General features: G+C 34.5%; 1 protein-coding gene across 1 annotated transcript in view; it reads left to right on the forward strand.

Annotated features, from left to right (window-relative positions):
• Positions 1 to 16,198, forward strand: part of LOC124355484 — a 109,682-nt gene that overhangs the window by 82,970 nt on the left and 10,514 nt on the right. The window contains exons 33-34 of the mRNA XM_046806638.1: positions 2,275 to 2,536; positions 12,659 to 12,805. Of these exons, the coding sequence (XP_046662594.1) occupies positions 2,275 to 2,536; positions 12,659 to 12,805 (409 nt within the window). The remainder of the gene's footprint in view (positions 1 to 2,274; positions 2,537 to 12,658; positions 12,806 to 16,198) is intronic.

The following is a 16,198-nucleotide window of genomic DNA, read 5'->3' on the forward strand; positions in this document are numbered from 1 at the left end:
TTCTCTCCTTTGTCTCTCAGCTCTGATGGCAGGTGGTTGTGAAGCTTCCTCCCGATGTATGTAGGCTTCTTTTCGAACTGTGACAGTCGGTGGGCTGGAAGGTCATACAAAGTAGTGTCTCTGAGGTTGTACTGATGAACTTCACCCCGCTTTGGTAGGCCCTCTCTTACTGCGTGCATCACAGTTTCTTGAATGTATAGTGATACGATAGTGAGGATCTTATGGGTTCTAAAGGCTTCTCTACAGCTGTTTGGTGGTTGCAGTCCTGCAAGTGTTCTGACTGCGGTTTTTTGTTTTTTGAGAACCCTTTGAATCTGACCAGCTGATGTTCCTCCCCATGTTACTAAACCATAACTTATGTGAGCCTCAAACAATGCGAAATAAGCAGCTCTTGTAGGTAGTTGTTTCATCAGTAGAAGCTTTGATGTTTTTAATTGCATAGAGGCTGGAACTCAACTTCCTACAGAGTTTGTCTACATGAGAAGTCCAGGATAAGTTTTTATCCAGAGTTATGCCCAAAAACTTGACTTCGTCATTCATTGCAACCTCTGGTATACATGGCACACATTCAGATCTCCTTCCAAAAGCTATTTGGGCAGTTTTGGTAGTGTTTACTGCTAAGCCATTGTTATGACAGTACTGATAGGCCATGTTGAGGGATAGGTAGGATGTGATTGCCATATTTTCAGTTGAGGTTTCACTAAACACCAAGGTTGTGTCGTCAGCATACATCAAGGTTAAGCATGCATCCCCAATGTATTGAGGCAAGTCGTTAATGAAAAGGATGAAGAGTACTGGTCCAAGAACTGATCCTTGGGGGACACCTCGGTTTACAGGTAGAAGACTAGATCTTACATAATTGGATATTCCATTTTCTGTTTGGCTTAACTCAACCAGTTGTTTTCGTCCTCCAAGGTAACTTTGGAACCAATGTTTAGCTGTTCCTGCTACTCCCAAGTTTTTCAGTTTCCGGATGATGAGATCATGGCTAAGACAGTCAAACGCTTTACTAAAGTCTAGGAAAATTCCAGTTGTTAAATTCCCTTCTTCAATACTATCTATAAGAGACTCTACCATTTTTATTATTGCAGTGGTGGTAGACCTGCCTTTAGTAAAGCCATGTTGACTGTTTGTCAGTAGATTATGTTTTTCGCAGTGGTCCAGTAGTTTTCTGAGAACAATTCTTTCGCTCATTTTTCAGAAAGTGGATACAAGAGAGATAGGTCTATAATTGGTGGGATCTAAGTAGCTTCCATTTTTATATTTTGGATACACTTTTGATAGTTTTAGAGCTGAAGGAAATTTACCACTTCTAAAAGACTTATTGAATATGTCGACGAGGGGCAGTGCAAATTCTTCAGAGCAAAATTTGAGTATTTTTGAAGAAATCTCATCTAAACCTGATGAGTTTTTTTATTATTGAGGTTGTTAATGATTGTTCTGACTTCATTTTCATTTGTTTCTCGAAGGTTTATGAGCTGTTGAAGTGCTGGCTGTACAGGTGGTAAAAAAGTTCTTATTATTCCAAGGAAGGAATAATAAGAACTTAGAAGCAAGGATTAAAATTTTTAATAATTTTGTATATAATATTTTTAATTATTATGACAAAATTTATGAGTGTCCACAGTTAATACAAATGTTTTTTTAAAACTTACATTAATTAGCTTGTGTAACATAATATGTTTTATATTTTATCAAAAATTAGAATGTGGAATTGAATTTACATTCAAGCGCAAGATATTAATTACTATCCGAACCTTTAAGCTCAGGAGTTGTATGAGCATAATGTGTTGGATTTAGCATATAATGCTTTACGTAGAGTTATAATTAGTAGTAACACTCTCTCTCCAAGCCTTAGGACTGAAGAAAATGTTGGTGTAAAGAACAAGGCTTTGTACACAAAAGGGAGGAAACACAATTCAACCAGCTATGAAGCAACACACTTGCGGATGGTAAAGGACAAAATTAAACCAGGAATAGCCCACAACAAGCAGAGTTGTCCCCTTGTGAAGAAATATAAAGATACTGCAGGTGAATTGTTGTAAATCAATCTGTTTCTTAGTAGATATTTTGTGAGTAATCCATAGCTCTACAGTGAGGTGGTGTTATCCCTATATTTTGAGACCTTGAACTCAGAAGGTTTAAGTACAGCCCTGCAAAAATATAAAAAATTAAACTGTCTTATATCTTGTCATGAGTTATTCTAAGCAATGGTATATATGAAATTCGGTCAGCAGTGAGTTTGACTGAGTGAATTTGACTATTTTATTGCAGCCCGTGACCACGGAATCAGGGGCTACAACCACTACAGAGAATTCTGCAACATGAGTCGGGCGAGGGACTTTGGCGACCTCGAGAGTGACATGTTGCCAGGATTAGTGGACACGTTAAGAGGTGTCTATGCTCATGTTGATGACATCGACCTGTTCCCTGGAGGGATGAGTGAGCGGCCCTTGCCGGGAGGTGTGCTAGGTCCCACCTTCGCTTGCATCGTGGGCCATCAGTTCCGCAGAGTGCGCTCATGCGACAGATTCTGGTCAGTGTACAGTGTAACTAGCTGATTAGTTATTTGATTTTTAATCTGTCAATTATTTTTCAGTGAATCTCTACCATAAGCAGTCATCAATTGGTACTTTACTGATTTTACTTTTTTTTGTGATTCTCTGTGACATTAATGACCTCTTTCTAATTGTTTTCCAATATTCTCTTCATCATAAGCCAATAATTCTTAAAATTTAAACTATTTATATTTTTCTCAAAGTTCTACAGAAAATTGTTTTTCCATTGGCACATAATTGATTTTATATAATGAAAACATATGAAAATCTGAGTTGAACCAACACATTTAATCAATCTTTAAACTTTGGCTCTCCAATAGCGCAGTATCTAGTCTAAGATGGTGCAAAATAATCTGCTTGTGTATGATCCGTAAGTCCAGGGATTCTCAACCTTTCATGCTTTATGCCTCCCATAGCATATTGACATTTGGTCATGCCTTCCATCTGCCATAACTACTTTATGTGGTCAACACAAGTAGTACAATTTCAATTTATATGTTATAGGGGATAGGTTAGACTTGCACATTTTAAAACTAAATATTTGATACATATTTTACGAAAAATTTAATATTAGGTCAAATACCTTTTTGAACATACAGTCTTTGCCTACAAGTATTGGCGCTAGTAAGTTTTAAAATAAATCAATCATACACAACTAAAAAAACATCTTTATGAAATCTACAAAAGTTGGTTAATGACACTATTATATCATTCACTTTGTAACTAAGTGGGAAGTTTGGCCATGTTTGTTTTTTAAATATCTGATTGCAACTATGACAAAGAACATCGAAGGTAACTTCCAACGTCAGTCCTGCTCAATATTTTGACTTAATGTTAAATGTTAAATTTATGTTAAAAATAAAAAACAAATAATGTAATTAATTAACATTGTTTGTGATATGAGTAAATGGAGGTTTAAAGTAAAATATGTACCATGAAAGAATTGTACTCTTTACCAGAACGTAAAAGAGGAAATTAAAAATAAATTAAATATAGACAGATTTGGACTGTGGTTTTATAGAAAAATTGATATAATAACAATTTAATTGCAAATATTGCAGGTATAAATAAATTTAAGAGAATTATAGAACTGTTTTGCAATATTATTATGATTTTAAAAATAACAGATTTTGCAGAATTAGAAGGTAAACTAATAAACAAGATTCTTGTGGGTCATTTAATATTTATTCAAGAAGTAAATTTTTAAAATTTTCATTGGCAAAATATGGTGTAAAAGCTAGATTACAACAATTATTTTTGACACCATCTTGATAAATATAGTAATCATGCAGTAAATTTTTCAAATTGCCCTGATATGATTAAAAGAAACATGCAGTTTTGATTTAGTAAAACATAATGTAATTACAAGATTGCAAGCAACTATTTATAGTTATGTACACTAAAACTTCCAAACAGATAAAGAATTTGACCAACTAGACAATCGTATAAGTTTATTAACCCTTTAACTATTCCTGGATTCGCGGGTGACATCCAAGTGCCGGGTTTAGTTACATGCGAAGACTCCCCTAGAACTGAGTATTTTTCCTTTTGTTAGTATTTAACATAACACGTTATTTAAAGTTTAATAAATAGAGTAAACCATTAAAAATGTTTACAAACACCTTAATTAATGTCAATTTTTTAAATAATTGCAATATATTACCACTATCACACAACTATTTACGAATAAACATTGAAAAACAACTAGTAAAACATCAGCTTAACCATTTCTGAACACGTGGCGTCCAAGTAGTTTGAGTAATGTCCACAAGATTACGCCACCAACTGGACAGCTATCTTCTAGACATTTCTAACATAATAGAACACTATGTAATACAATATAACAGGTGATACTACAAAAAACAGCTGATAATATGAAAACAAGTATACTTGGGTGTGGCATGATTTGCTAACAAAACTACAGTTGCACCGGCATACCTCGGCCTTGGCAATTAAAAGGTTAAAAAAAAAAATTAAAGATATTTGAAGAATGCTCCTTTTTATTATGTAGTATATTTATTGGAAATTTGGATAAAATTAACATGGGTTTCAAATATTTGTCAATAAAGATTTAGTATTAATAGAATTTATTTCCAAATACATTTTGACAAATTGATCTATTAATTCTATATTTTTTTAAACTATTAAAAAAGAAAACAATAATTAGAAGAAATATGTTTGGAAACTAGAAAAATAATGTCTCGAGATCATTTAAAAGAAGAACAGGAGAAATATAAAAGCATTTTTGAAAAAGACAAAAAAGGTTCTCTATTGCTAGATGTGAGTTATTGTCATTATACGAGTATGTTGTTCACTGCTAAACAGTTGTGTATCTTACATTAATCATTAGTTTTTATTACTACAGTGTGAACAAATAATAATTCTTCAGAATATTTATAAGTTTATATTTGTTTGTAAAATACAACAAATAATCATGATTTTAGCAGTTTTAATAATTTTTATTACTTTACTGTAATTTTAATTAAGCTCTAAGAATCCTATTTCTTTTCTTAAGTAATTAAGCGCTACTCATCAGTTTGTAGAATTCCAAAATCTTCTCATTACTTTCTGCGTAATTTAAGATATTAAATTACAGTGCAGGCTTGTTTATTTATAATATATGAACAAGAGACATTTTACTGCACAGGGAACACTGATAATTATTGTGTCAAAGGGCATCGGATCTGTCGTTATCGTGTGATGTTCAATGACTTTAATCAGTGTGGTGAAATCATTTTCTCTTGTTCATATCATTAGTCTCGAACTACTTTAATTTTTCAACTATGTTGAAATGTGTTTTGTATTATATTATAAGTATTTCAGAGTTCAGAATGTGATTTTCTTGTAACATACAGCAATTTTATTAGACATGTCAACAAATGAAAGTGATTCAGAATTAGAGAGTTCTGACGTTGACTATAGATTAGTGCCAGTGGACAGTAGAGACAGATGTGTGGCAGAAGTTAGTGAGGGAAATGTCAGTCCACTAAGTGAAGTGAAAAGCAAGCTGAATGTGCAAGTTTCTGGCAGTCAGGTGGACCAGGTCGGAGCCAGGATCAACAATCATGCGGAGAACATCACCTTTGTGCTGCAAGTCCAGCCTCAGGAACAAGGAAGACTGACGAGTCTTGTGCTGGAGAAACTGGAGACGAGTGAAGCTGGAGAACGGGTCTCAGCACATCGCAACATTTTGTGTTTAATAGTTTTAGTGTTTCCAGTTGTGTTGTTGTTTTTAGTGACTGGCTCATTGTTGCTATCCGTACATGTAAATTATACAAACCCGGATATGGTAACGTTATACCAGTTTAATCACACAAACGATACAACAGGAAATATAAATACTACACAAAATGAGTTTGACACAAGAAAAGGTATTTTAATGGATAAAGAAGTGATCACTCAACCAGCAGATGTAAGGGAATCAAGAAAAATAATACAATTCAGATTACCGACAATAACTCTCTCAAATGGTCTTGGAGAGCTAGAAGTGCACCACATATTTGGGAGAAAACACAATAATTACAAAAAAGCAAATAAAGTAGAGATAACAGTAAAAAGATGTGCATTTCATTATAATTGTGTAAGTAAACTTTCATGGCTATCCATATATCGATTATAACTTTGTGCTGTCTGAAAATACTTTGTTTCATTGGACGCGGATGGATGGATAGTAGTGCAAACGAAAACACTTTAGAATTACTGCTTATCTCAAAGGTACTACAAAGTTGGAGAGAAACAAATATATGTATACTTGTTTTTGATCAATGCGTCTGTGAGGTGTGGTTTACTCAATAAAAATTTTACAGTGAAAATAAATGGTAAGCAGCATTTAGAACATATATTAGGATATGAACGTTTTACTCATATAGTCATTGCTTTCACACAAGAAGAAAAGTATTTTTGTTGACAACAGAGACTGGTTTGTATCAGATTCAATCGCAATGAGTGAACAAATCGACAGATTGTGTTTCTTTAATTGTGAGAATACTTGTAGCCAACAGGAGTGCTTGCGTACAGTATGCCACAATGTGTCCAGCAGTGATCAGCATGTGACATCAGCATGTTTTTGTCCAGTGTGTAACATAAGTATATTAGACAACTGTATTAAGTATATTGTAGTAAGTATATTGTAGTAAGACAGGTCCTATTTTAATGTCTAAATGTACTAGTATATTACAAACATTTTACTACTAAAGCAATAGAACAAGTAAATAGCAAGAATACTTTTAAGATGCAACATTAATTATTTATAATACAGGTTATGTTATATAACTTTGTCAGCAATCCAAAACATTCAGATTTAATATGTGCATTCTAATCCTTTGAAGGTAGATAGTTTTTCATTCACTACAAAATACTCTGAATATTCCAATCAAAGGGTTAAATATAGATTTCATTATTTTATCATTATCAGTATGAAATGCCAATCATTTTTTCCAGTTTTATTGAACGTAAAAAATTGTAAAATTAAAAAAATGTACCAAAATAAGGTTTATATCTGACTGACCAGTGGAATTATTCTGGAAACAGGACTCACTGATCCCAGGTCTGGCTGGGATGAGTTCTTCTTTTTCCACTGAAATCTATTTTTAGATAAGGACAGGAATAGGTTCTAGTTAAAGATTTATAGAATATTTTAATATCTCACAACTCTACCAACTTCATATTTACGATCAATTTGACTTTTGTCCTGGCGTTGTTGCTCTGATCATAGAAAAACGGAATAATTTTCCTCTTGAGATCTTTGTGTGGACTTGGCTGAAAAATGGACTTTGATTACTACCATTGTCCATCTGGAATTATTTAAGTATACATGTACACTGCCAGCTTTTGTCTTATAGCTAGGATGGTATGTTTTCTCTACCCTTTCCTCCATAAAGCAGCTGAGGCTTTCAGATTATATTATGTTTTTGGAGAACATGAAAAGGAAGAAGTGCTAAACTACCCTAAGTGGTCTCTGACAGTTTTGATGGTTTAAGTTGATGACATAAAGTTGATCATATAAATTTAAATAATTCGTAAATTATGAATGACTTTGTATCTGTTATAATAGGCAATATGTTTATTATAATTAGAAGTGAATTTTGGAAGTTAAGATAATTTCATGGAACAAAGAAGCATTAAAAGTATAAGTGTAGGAAAAAAGAATTAAATGTTTAAGAAGTAAAACTTACCAAACTATTTACTAAATTGAGGCTATAATTTTTGTACAGAACAATACATAAAAATTGGTTTGAAAAAACAAAGTTAATCCATCTTACAGGTTACATAATCAATTTACTTGGTTGAAAAATGTTGAGTAATCCTATATGTGATTAATCAAAAATATTAGGAATTTGATTTATCATTCATTATAAGACAACATAAAAAACGTTATCATCAATAATTTTTAATCGTATGTCTAACAATATTATTGTGAAGATAGAACTTAAACATAATGTATTAAGTTACAATATGAAGTGTTTTCAAACTGGCTGTGGGTTATTTATCAGTCTGCTGAAACCGCATCTGAGGTTAATCAGTAATCTCATTCAGAGTTCAGTACAGATGCAAAAACTTCCATTAGATCTGTACATCTGCTCTACAAGTACAAATCCATTAAAGTTTGTACCATATCTTGTCTGTTTATTCTGTCATGTCATCAGAAGTTAGTGACTCAGAAGTAGAAGGTGCAGACGTTGACTATAGATTAGTGCCAGTGGACAGTAGAGACAGATGTGTGGCAGAAGTTAGTGAGGGAAATGTCAGTCCACTAAGTGAAGTGAAAAGCAAGCTGAATGTGCAAGTTTCTGGCAGTCAGGTGGACCAGGTCGGAGCCAGGATCAACAATCATGCGGAGAACATCACCTTTGTGCTGCAAGTCCAGCCTCAGGAACAAGGAAGTCTGACGAGTCTTGTGCTGGAGAAACTGGAGACGAAGTGAAGCTGGAGAACGGGTCTCAGCACATCGCAACATTTTTGTGTTTAATAGTTTTTTAGTGTTTCCAGTTGTGTTGTTGTTTTTAGTGACTGGCTCATTGTTGCTATCCGTACATGTAAATTATACAAACCCGGATATGGTAACGTTATACCAGTTTAATCACACAAACGATACAACAGGAAATATAAATACTACACAAAATGAGTTTGACACAAGAAAAGGTATTTTAATGGATAAAGAAGTGATCACTCAACCAGCAGATGTAAGGGAATCAAGAAAAATAATACAATTCAGATTACCGACAATAACTCTCTCAAATGGTCTTGGAGAGCTAGAAGTGCACCACATATTTGGGAGAAAACACAATAATTACAAAAAAGCAAATAAAGTAGAAATAACAGTAAAAAGATGTGCATTTCATTATAATTGTGTAAGTAAACTTCATGGCTATCCATATATCGATTATAACTTTGTGCTGTCTGAAAATACTTTGTTCATTGGACGCGGATGGATGGATAGTAGTGCAAACGAAAACACTTTAGAATTACTGCTTATCTCAAAGGACTACAAAGTTGGAGAGAAACAAATATATATATACTTGTTGTTGATCAATGCGTCTGTGAGGTGTGGTTTACTCAATAAAAATTTTACAGTGAAAATAAATGGTAAGCAGCATTTAGAACATATATTAGGATATGAACGTTTTACTCATATAGTCATTGCTTCACAAGAAGAAAAGTATTTTGTTGACAACAGAGACTGGTTTGTATCAGATTCAATCGCAATGAGTGAACAAATCGACAGATTGTGTTTCTTTACTTGTGAGAATACTTGTAGCCAACAGGAGTGCTTGCGTACAGTATGCCACAATGTGTCCAGCAGTGATCAGCATGTGACATCAGCATGTTTTGTCCAGTGTGTAACATAAGTATATTAGACAACTGTATTAAGTTTACTGTAAGTATATTGTAGTAAGACAGGTCTATTTTAATGTCTAAATGTACTAGTATATTACAAACATTTTACTACTAAAGCAATAGAACAAGTAAATAGCAAGAATACTTTTAGATGCAACATTAATTATTTATAATACAGGTTATGTTATATAACTTTGTCAGCAATCCAAAACATTCAGATTTAATATGTGCATTCTAATCCTTTGAAGGTAGATAGTTTTTCATTCACTACAAAATACACTGAATATTCCAATCAAAGGGTTAAATATAGATTTCATTATTTATCATTATCAGTATGAAATGCCAATCATTTTTTCCAGTTTTATTGAACGTAAAAAATTGTAAAATTAAAAAAATGTACCAAAATAAGGTTTATATCTGACTGACCAGTGGAATTATTCTGGAAACAGGACTCACTGATCCCAGGTCTGGCTGGGATGAGTTCTTCTTTTTCCACTGAATCTATTTTTAGATAAGGACAGGAATAGGTTCTAGTTAAAGATTTATAGAATATTTTAATATCTCACAACTCTACCAACTTCATATTTACGATCAATTTGACTTTTGTCCTGGCGTTGTTGCTCTGATCATAGAAAACGGAATAATTTTCCTCTTGAGATCTTTGTGTGGACTTGGCTGAAAAATGGACTTTGATTACTACCATTGTCCATCTGGAATTATTTAAGTATACATGTACACTGCCAGCTTTTGTCTTATAGCTAGGATGGTATGTTTCTCTACCCTTTCCTCCATAAAGTAGCTGAGGCTTTCAGATTATATTATGTTTGGAGAACATGAAAAGGAAGAAGTGCTAAACTACCCTAAGTGGTCTCTGACAGTTTTGATGGTTTAAGTTGATGACATAAAGTTGATCATATAAATTTAAATAATTCGTAATTATGAATGACTTTGTATCTGTTATAATAGGCAATATGTTTATTATAATTAGAAGTGAATTTTGGAAGTTAAGATAATTTCATGGAACAAAGAAGCATTAAAAGTATAAGTGTAGGAAAAAAGAATTAAATTTTTAAGAAGTAAAACTTACCAAACTATTTACTAAATTGAGGCTATAATTTTTGTACAGAACAATACATAAAAAATGTTTTGAAATAACAAAGTTAATCCATCTTACAGGTTACATAATCATTTGCTTGGTTGAAAAATGTTGAGTAATCCTATATGTGATTAATCAAAAATATTAGGATTTATCATTCATTATAAGACAACATGAAAAACGTTATCATCAATAATTTTTAATCGTATGTCTACATATTATTGTGAAGATAGAACTTAAACATAATGTATTAAGTTACAATTTGAAGTGTTTTCAAACTGGCTGTGGTTATTTATCAGTCTGCTGAAACCGCATCTGAGGTTATCAGTAATCTCATTCACAGTTCAGTACAGATGCAAAAACTTCCATTAGATCTGTACATCTGCTCTACAAGTACAAATCCATTAAAGTTTGTACCATATCTTGTCTGTTTATTCTGTCATGTCATCAGAAGTTAGTGACTCAGAAGTAGAAGGTGCAGACGTTGACTATAGATTAGTGCCAGTGGACAGTAGAGACAGATGTGTGGCAGAAGTTAGTGAGGGAAATGTCAGTCCACTAAGTGAAGTGAAAAGCAAGCTGAATGTGCAAGTTTCTGGCAGTCAGGTGGACCAGGTCGGAGCCAGGATCAACAATCATGCGGAGAACATCACCTTTGTGCTGCAAGTCCAGCCTCAGGAACAAGGAAGACTGACGAGTCTTGTGCTGGAGAAACTGGAGACGAGTGAAGCTGGAGAACGGGTCTCAGCACACCGCAACAGTTTGTGTTTTATAGTTTCAATGTTTACAGCGGTATTTTTTATTTTCTCAGTAGCATCTGTCTTAGTACTTATTACTTTTCTAAGTACAAAGTTTTCAAATGCAAGTTCAGTCAACTTGGTCTCTACAGTGAACAAAAACTTAAATGATTCCTTAGTGAGTTCAGCTCCAAGGACTGATGTGTTAGTGGTACGATCCCGTCCCCTTGTAAACAGTGCAATTCAGAAGGAAAAAAATGCTCACACCACAAATAATATTACTAAAACAATAGACTCAAGCTCAGTTGTGAAATTTGAAAATAATTTTAATGATTTTGAAAATATACCCGTCAGTTTGTCAAGTTCAGAGAATAAGGTTTTGCTGGGAAGTATAAAAGCTCCTTTAAATCCATCAATACCATCTTGCAATGATCAGAGAACATTGTGTTTGTCGAGAATTGATCAATCTTTGTCAGTAGAACGGTTAATAATTGATAATTATTACGATTTTACTCGTTATAAAAAATCAAACCGAATTGAAATACATATAAATACATGTGGAAAGTTTGATCCTTTTAAGTGCATAATGAATTTTTACAATTATCCAAAGATTAACTACAACTATGTAGTCTCTGAAGATATGTTGATTGTAGTCCGTGGCTGGTCTCAGAATATTGTTAATAAGTCTGCCTTACAAATACTGTTTATTGTAAGAAACAATACAATTGAAGACAAACAAATCTATTATTGTCTGCTTTTGATTAATGCTTCTATAAGGTGTGGTTTTTTGTTTAAAAACGTCACAGTTGAAATAATTGGGGCGCAGTTCATAAATGATTCACCTGATTATAACAAGTTTATTGATATTATCAATGCCTCTGAAGAGGACAAGTATTTAGTGGACGATAGAGAAAGATTTGTATCAGATACTGTCACATTGAGTCAGAAAGTCGGTAGACATTGTGAGTCAGTATTTGTAACATGTAATGACACCTGCAAACAACAAGACTGTTTACAGCGTATTTGTGATGTCCAAGAAGATGGTAAAGAGATTTGTTTTGTTCAGTGTCTCTAAATGTTGTGATTCTTTGACTTTTAAGATCCATAGCATTTTAGAATGCTTTTATAATGACAACATAATGTTTAAAGTATATTATTGGAGAATAGTGTTCTTATGGTAATTATGTATGACAAGGTCGATGATAATGATGACCTTCTGACAAGATTTATTCCCCCCCCCCCAACATATACTGTTTATAACCTTTGACTTATCACAGGACGTACAGTGGAAATCTTTTGTAATATAGAGATGTTTCAACTTATCACAGAACAGAGAGTGGAAAGTTTGTGTAGATACTGAGATGTTTCAACTCATCACAGGATATAAATTGGAAGTTTTTTGTAATAAAAAAATGTTTTCACGTCTACAGGTATGAGAATGATGATCCTCTGACAAGGTTCACTCCAGCTCAACTCACTGAAATCAGGAAGATGACAATATCAAGGCTCATCTGTAACAACCTCAATGAGGTCCACACCATCCAGAGGCACGTACTGGATCTTCCTGACCCATTCATGTGAGTCTCCTCATAATTGTGACTAAACCAAGATTCACTTATGTAAAGCTGAGTAAAGGAATCACTTGATCACAATTTATTGCTTGAGTAGTAATATTTGTAAATTATGCTTTATTTCAATTGTAATGTAAACTTATTTAGTATATTTATTATGCTGTAATTGGATAGACACTTGTTACTAGGCCTAGGCAATGCATGTAATAGATGATAGTTCATGCTGAATTTGTTTCTGACACTGCTATACATTACACAGAAAACTATTTTAACAGAAAACTTTTTTTGACTCATGCCAGATTAAGTTTGATCAAAAATGTATAATTATGAGACATTCCTGGATCAAACCTGACCAGCTATTAAAATTACATGATAAAACTTCACTATCCTACATATTGGTAGGCATTATCGTACTCCTATGATAGTGGTTTTGATCACGTTTGGTGATCTACTATAACCCTTCATGTGAGTGTTTTTATTGGGAACTAACGCTCAGTGACAGGGATTCTTATCACTCAAGAGGCTGGGTCAGTTCCATTTCTGTCTATCTATCCTCACAATATCTAAATAAACTTACCTATACATTTGAAATTTGCATGAAGGTTCATTATTGCTAACAGGCAAGATCAAGTTCAAGTTGATTGTATATGTCACTCCATGTGGCTTAACTGTGTTTCAGGAAACAATTTTACATCGGTCTTATGGGTAACCATGATGGCAACAAGAAAATCGTAGGATAACTAAACTAAGAAAATTGTTTAAGCAAATCATCGAGTCCAGTCATTTGATATTTTAACGTGTTATATAATAACACTTGTAGTAAGACTTCTTCTATAGACTTTAAATTTGCATGAAACTTCAAGAACAAGAATAAATTCTATGATGGTGCATGTCCACCCACAAGATTCAGCTGAGCGTCATTGAAGTTTATGACTGTAAGCTGGAACAGGGTTAACCACTCAGATGTGGTGGGAGAACTGCGGAGTGCGCTACTCATTCACAATGGTGTTTGGCTTGTCGTAATAACCTTCAGTTACCTGTATCCTTAAGTGGGCGTGGGCGATGAACTTGTTTAGTCCATATAAAGCTCCTGGGGGAGATGGAGTGAGACCGGTTTGCTTGCAGTGGGGATTGGATATTCTCCATTTCCTGCTGTGCAGAATGTTCAGGGCCTCTGTGACCCTCAGGTACATTCCTCTGTCCTGGAGGGTATCCAGGATAGTGTTTATACTGAAGCAGAAGAGGTCTAGCATGGATCGACCTAAGTTCTTTAGGCCTTATCCACCTTTCTTATCCAAAACCATGGAAAACATTATTGCTTGTTTTGTTTGGGAGGGATCTCTTTTGGAGCGCACTCTACATCCAATTTGGCATGCCAACACTCCAAGAAAATCATGTGATTCAGCCCAGCATCAACTAATTTGCAGGATTGAGAGGGCGCTAACAGCGAAAGAAGTAGCCATAGATGCCTTTCTGGACATGTCTTTTTGACAATACAGCACTCAGGCGATAGTCAATTCGGTCTCAAGACGTAATATTGATGGTCAAATATGTGACTGGGTAAGGGCCCTACTCACAGACAGGGTGGTTACCACCACTCTTATGGGAGCAAGCATCAGTGCAAGGACTACGAGGAGCTGTCACCAGGGTGGCGTCCTTTCTCCTCTTCTGTGGAACTTAGTTCCGGACGACCTGCTCGTGTCTTTGAACAGCAGTGGTGTCTTTGCATAGTGGTATGCTGATGACATTGTGATTCTTGTGAGTGGTAAGTTGAACACAACAGTCACGAACTGACCATAGTGGGAACTGGTGTGATGGGACGGGCCTTAGTGTCAACCCCACCAAGGCTGCTGTGGTTGCCTTTGCAATAAAGTGTCAGTTGGAGGGTACTGGTTCATTGTTATTGAGAGGCTCTTCCATTGAGTTGAAGTCCGAGGTTAAGTAACTAGGCATAATCCTTGATAGGGTTTTAAGCTGGGGACCCCATCTGGAAAGGGTTATCGCCAGAGAGCTATGCTGTTTGATGCAATGCAGACGTGTGATAGGTGGGTCTTGGGGATTTAAGCCGAGACTTTGGTATTGGATTTATGTCCTATAGTGGTTAGACCTGCACTAATGTTTGGGGCTGTTTGGTGGTGGTAAAAACAGAGGCCAAGATGGCAGTAGCTAATCTGGCTGGAATCCAAAGGTGGTTTCACTGAGGTTTTTCAAAGTGTGCCGGGTGCAGCTCTAGACTGTTGCCTCAACCTTGCCCCTTTAGACATTGTCATTCAGGCTATGGCCAGGAGAAGTGCCTACTTCAGCAGTCAGGACTTTGGTTAGCCTCGGGCTGCAACAGGGAACACTGCAAAAATAGTATCCTGATTCAGAGGAATGCTGTGCACATATGTAATATATAGTTCATTTGATTGTAATGAAGTGTATCCTAATTGATTGATTAAAGGGATTTAATCACTAATTAAAATCATAATTTGCTAAATATTGGTTCTAACTTTTTTTATTAAGTACCAAACCATACTGGGTGAGAATGTTCCTTCCAACCATCTTTTATAAAGTGTATAAATTATTTTTAGAATTTCACTACAATATTTTTTTACCACTTTATGTACTCTAGAGATATCACATTATAATACTGAACCCTAAACTTGTACTCTTTTTACTATAGAACTATATAGAGGACTTAGAAAATGATTACAAGCAACTACAGATTGCTGCCAAAATAGTTTGTCTTACTAGAGGAAAATGATAAGCTGACCAAAGAAAACATCAAGCTTAAAATGACACTAACACAACTAGAGGCGAATTAAGAGGAAACAGAGAATAATGAAAGTAAATATATTAAAAAATCTAAATTCTCTTGTTAAAAAAATAAGGAATTATAAGATCAGCTTGACAAAGAAAAGCACCTTTGTCTAGAAACGCAAGCTATCTTTAATCCCAAATTAAGCCAACATATTGATAACCAAGCAAAATGTTGTATGAACATGAAAGAACTATTTTTAAACTGCAAAAGGAAATGAGCAAGCATAAATAATGCTCAAGATAAACGCTCAGACTCTACACAACTACACAAACAATTAAAACAACTGAGACTACTAGGAATGTACAAAGCTCAGCACCCATCTTATCTGACTGTCAAAACCTGGTAATAAGCTAAATGAGATGGACGTGGCAATGAAAGCCATAGCAAGTGACACAAAAAATGCGGTTCAAAAAGTGGTTTTGTCAAAAAGCTGCTGAAAAGGCAAAACAACACAGTCATCACTAAACTGAAGGCCAACCACTAAAGCTAAGACAAACGTGTTTAGTGTTTTCTTGCAAGCAGCTAAATACAAAAAATAAACTATTTCAAGTGGAAAACAGCTATTTAAAACCCCTTACAACAATGAGAACAAGATA

This window comes from Homalodisca vitripennis, chromosome 1 (assembly GCF_021130785.1).
Source record: "Homalodisca vitripennis isolate AUS2020 chromosome 1, UT_GWSS_2.1, whole genome shotgun sequence".
Classification (NCBI taxonomy): Eukaryota; Metazoa; Arthropoda; class Insecta; order Hemiptera; family Cicadellidae; genus Homalodisca; species Homalodisca vitripennis.